At 49.6% G+C, this 4,786-nt stretch overlaps 1 protein-coding gene across 1 annotated transcript; it reads left to right on the top strand.

Moving 5' to 3' along the window:
* Positions 1-3,513: 3,513 nt before the first annotated feature.
* LOC144129881 (uncharacterized) lies at positions 3,514-4,173 on the top strand. Its single transcript, XM_077663941.1, has one exon. The coding sequence runs from the start codon at positions 3,514-3,516 to the stop codon at positions 4,171-4,173; it is 660 nt and encodes a 219-aa protein (XP_077520067.1).
* The last annotated feature ends 613 nt before the right edge of the window (positions 4,174-4,786 follow it).

Below are 4,786 nucleotides of genomic sequence, written 5' to 3'. Positions count from 1 at the left end.
CGGCAAAAAAAAAAACTTCTTTCGTTCGTCGTTTTTTTTTCGGCTTTCAAAATTTCCACAAATATTACAGCTCTATACAGCACGCCGTTTCCAACTTGGCCGCCTGCGTACACTTTCTCGACTCATCATCATCACCATCATCGCTAGCACATTAAGTCCACTCCTGGAAAATGCCTCTTGCTTTTCCCCACTGATCATCCACCGGCCGCCTGGTGCCAGCCGTCTTCATGTTGCCCAATAAATAATAAATAATTGGTTTTGGGGGAAAGGAAATGGCGCAGTATCTGTCTCATATATCGTTGGACACCTGAACCGCGCCGTGAGGGAAGGGATAAAGGAGGGAGTGAAAGAAGAAAGGAAGCAGAGGTGCCGTAGTGGAGGGCTCCGGAATAATTTCGACCACCTGGGGATCTTTAACGTGCACTGACATCGCCAGCACACGGGCGCCTTAGCGTTTTTCCTCCATAAAAACGCAGCCGCCGGGGTCGGGTTCGAACCCGGGAACTCCGGATCAGTTCGAACCCGACCGCGGCGGCTGCGTTTTTATGGAGGAAAAACGCTAAGGCGCCCGTGTGCTGTGCGATGTCAGTGCACGTTAAAGATCCCCAGGTGGTCGAAATTATTCCGGAGCCCTCCACTACGGCACCTCTGCTTCCTTTCTTCTTTCACTCCCTCCTTGCCCAAGCAAATTTTTTTCTCTTCCGTGCCCAAAACGCGTCACTTCCACTGGAATCCCCGTTATGTGTTCTGCACTTTTCATGCCCGCCTTAATCCATTTTGTCCTCTTTATTCCTGCTAAGGTACTATTAACACAACTTCGTTGTCTAATCCATGCCGCTCTTTCTGTCTCCTAATGTCACCGTTCGTTGTTTTCCTTTGCATATATGATACGGCGTTTCCAGATGCACACGGAGGGAAATGTCTATGAAACGGAATTGCGAGTGGTTTAGCAAAAAATTGCCAGTTTATCCTAGTCGGAAACCATTCGAGATCAACTCGGAATTTCGCCTAAACCACTTGGAGCAGACAATGCAGTTGTTCCTGGCGGTAACCCCTTAGAAGCAGTCCTGTCATATAAGTACCTCAGCAGTCACATCACTTCCACTCTTTATTAGAAAATGTACATACAATAAATTGTCAACAAAGTCGCATGCTTGGGTACCTCAAACGCAACTTTTATCCAGCCCCTGCTAACACGAAAGTATTTCTTCACAAAACCACCATAAGCTCGCAATTAGACTACGCATCGGCAATATGTGACCCAGGTGTTGAAATCCTTGCAAACCAGATATATACATGATTCAGAATAAATCAACCCGCTTCAGTTTATCAAACTTTCATCGCACTGCCAGTGCATTAACCATGAAACCAAATCTCGACTTACCACCGCAAATAACGCTCCGCAAACATGCGCGCCTGTTTCTCTTTCACAAAATTTTTTGTCACGAAACACTGCACGACGAATTGCCCGCTACCCCACATATATATCCTCACGTTTCGATCATGTGCACAAAGTTGACTTAGTTTCATGTAACAACAAAGCATTTTCTGACTCATTTATACCTCGAAGATCTGTGGACTGGAACCATCTCCCCTCTTCATTGGCAACAATCGGAGGGCTACCATTGTTTTAATCCGCAGTGTTCAATGTTATTCGGTGATGCCGTGTGTAAGAGTGCGTATTGAATTGATGTTTTCCCCAGTAGACGACATTAGGATCATGTTTTTCCTTGGTTTTGGTCCCTATTTCATTGCATGCTGCGTTTTCTCTTTTATGCTGGAATTATCTCTGAAGTGACCCCCACTACCCTCTGTAATATTTCGCGCTGAGGGTATACGAATTAAAAACAATGTAAAGACCTCTCACTCTTAGTGTTTACTCCTCAACCGGTAATGTACCATGGGCCCCTTCGATCCCATAGGCGCTTCATATTTATGGTGTGCAAAAACGTAAAGAGTGGGTCCCTATGGTTCGGTATCATTTCAGGCACGGTCTTCCTTGGAAGAGAAGCCGACGCCTGATTCAAGCGGCAATGGGCTGCGGCGGACCCAGGCCACCACGTCTCTGCTGCGGTCAGTGCAGCGTAGTCCAGGCAGGACTTGTCTGGTGTTTGTCTCAAACACATCCCTGGTCGGTGCCATTTTGGTAGCGCTCTTCATCGGCCTGATAGCATTGCAAAGTGTGCGGAGCGGCGATGACAAACGACGCCTGCAAGCAAGCGAAGGTACCGCCTCAGCACGGGTCACACGCTGCCGCAGTGAAGCCTGCCGCCGGATCGATTCGCTGCTCAAGGATGCCATGGACTCCCGAGCGCGACCGTGCGATGACTTCCATGCGTACGTGTGCGGCTCGTGGTCCCGCTCTCATCCAGGACAGACCGTCGCTCAAGCCCTCAGTTGGGCCTTTCTCAGCAACGTCACCCGGCGCGCCAGAGACATCCGCGTATCTTTTCCGAATGCGTCCCGGCCACAGACAGCAGTGCAGAAGGCTGCAAGACACCTAATAGCATGCGACAACATCGTCGCGGCTTCAGAAGACCAGTCTGAGGAAGTCAAGAAAGTCCTGCCAAAGGTGGCATTACCTGGCCTGACGGTTTCTCAGAAAGTGTTTCTGAATCGCATGTCTTAAAAGCCATGTTCTACATGTCTCGCGTTGTCAAGATTCCAGTGCTTCTAGAGATCTCAATGGAACACGGCGCCAAGCAGCGAGTGGTTATCCGGAGACCACACAGTGCTGCCGTCCTATTGCAGAGCTTGAAAGGACACGTCGGCGGCACGGCGTTGGGAAAATACGAACACTATTTCCGCACCGTTTACGACGCGTTCTCAATGGGCGTTCACTCTGCAGACGTCAAAGCACGGTTTAGGAGCATTTTACGCTTAGAGACCGCGTTGGTATCATTCCTGGCAACTTCGACCAAAGAGCATGAAAAGAACGATACCTGGCTAGCCAACACAGCCAACGTCCACCACATCACGCGGGGTATTTCGAAGAAGCACTGGCTGAAGGCATTTCAAGTTTTCATGGCCATACCCGGGGAGCGCGGCCTCCCGGTCGTTCTGCACAATGGAATTTACTTCCAGAGACTGTTCTCTCTACTCGATAAGCTTGGAGAAGCCGACTTCGCCGAGCTTTACTTTTGGCTATGCGTCCAAGCACTCGTCCCCTTCTCTAGCGGTCGCATCGTGGCTGCGCGACATGGGGGATCGAAAGATCTTGTTCTGCAAACACACAGATGGCACTGTTTCAGCACCACCGACAAGGTCTTCCACTATGCACTCGAACACCCTTACTTAAGTGACGTCACCAATGATGAGGTCAGAGAAGACTTTAGCAATTTAATACAACGGATCAGCGAATCTTTCGCCAAGGTGCTTCAACGCACATACTCACATACACTGGCCAATAAGTGCGGCGCCTACTCCGACGAGAGTTTGACGGATACTTACGCGGAGCTCTTCAGGCATTCGAGGCCCGAGTACTTCGAAAACATTTACGCGCACTACCCGGACATGACGCTCAGCGCGATAACGAACTGGCTGCGCACTGTGGAATCTAGTTCCGCCGCCGCGGTGAATGGCGACGAACCAGAGGGCCCAGGAAGCACAATGGACGCTAACTACACACGTGCATGGAGTAAACCCTTGGCAGCTAGTTACCTGGACGTGCCGTGGTACTCGTTTCACGTGCCCAGCGCTATCAAGTTCGCAGGAATAGGGTCCGCACTTTTTAAACGGCTTATCTCGGAGCTATCTTCAAATAGGCGAGTTTGCCAGAAGGCAGTTCTTGAGCAGAGCAATGATACCGTGGACTGCCTTGCAACTGCACACGGAGACAATATCCAAAACTTCGAGGCGATCAAGACGGACGCCCGGGACTCCATGCTTTCCTGGACCGTGCTCTGGATGGCCTTCAGAGCTTCCTTGGAGTCGAGGGTCAATGTGACGGTCCTCGAGCACTTTCCTCGCCTGTCGCAGTCAGCACTGTTCTTCATCGTGGGCTGCCTGCTGACGTGTGGAGAGGCGAGAGACGTGGCCGAGGCTCGATGCAACATGCCTCTTAGACACGACGAAAACTTTGCCGAAGCGTTTTCGTGCGTCTGGGGCTCGCCTATGCGCCCCAGAAACAGATGCCCACGCACCTTCGCGGCGCTTACGGAGACCGTCCTATGAGCGTGTATTATAGGCAACAATGAAACGTATAGTCTTGTCTCCTTCAAACACCCAATAGTTTATAAAGCTGTGGGCAAAAGTCTACAATTAGAAAACTATTTCTGAGCTGAAAATATCCACCCAATTCAAAGGAAACATGCACCATAATATGTGCTTCTGAATGTGCACTGAAGTTGGTTTTATTTGCTTTCTTTGCCATCTGTTGACGTATACATGGTACCCAAGCGGATAACAGCGGATCACGTGGTATGCTTCATCGCCTTTTAATATATGGGCTGTTGGGCGTCAAAGAATGGGTGGTGCTATATGTCTAAGAATTTCTAAACCGTAAAAGCTGATCCCCACCACCAATGCCGCTGAATGCATGTGCGTATAATAGAAAAGCGCTACAAGCCTTCCGCCGCCTTTCGAGGCGAAGTCCTACATCACTGCGGATGGCACATATGCGAAGATTTAGCATTCTGGGTCCGCAAAGCTCACCTCAATAACATTGTTATTGACCTCAGCTGTAGAAATAATTACATATAGACGAATCTTTTAGGATGTTTGCTGGGTTTTGCACTTTGCTGTTCTGTTCATTGTTCCATGAAGACTGTCATTCAGCTATCGGTTT

The sequence above is a fragment of the Amblyomma americanum genome, chromosome 4 (assembly GCF_052857255.1).
Source record: "Amblyomma americanum isolate KBUSLIRL-KWMA chromosome 4, ASM5285725v1, whole genome shotgun sequence".
NCBI classification, from domain to species: domain Eukaryota; kingdom Metazoa; phylum Arthropoda; class Arachnida; order Ixodida; family Ixodidae; genus Amblyomma; species Amblyomma americanum.
This window is presented reverse-complemented; position numbering and strand designations above follow the sequence as displayed.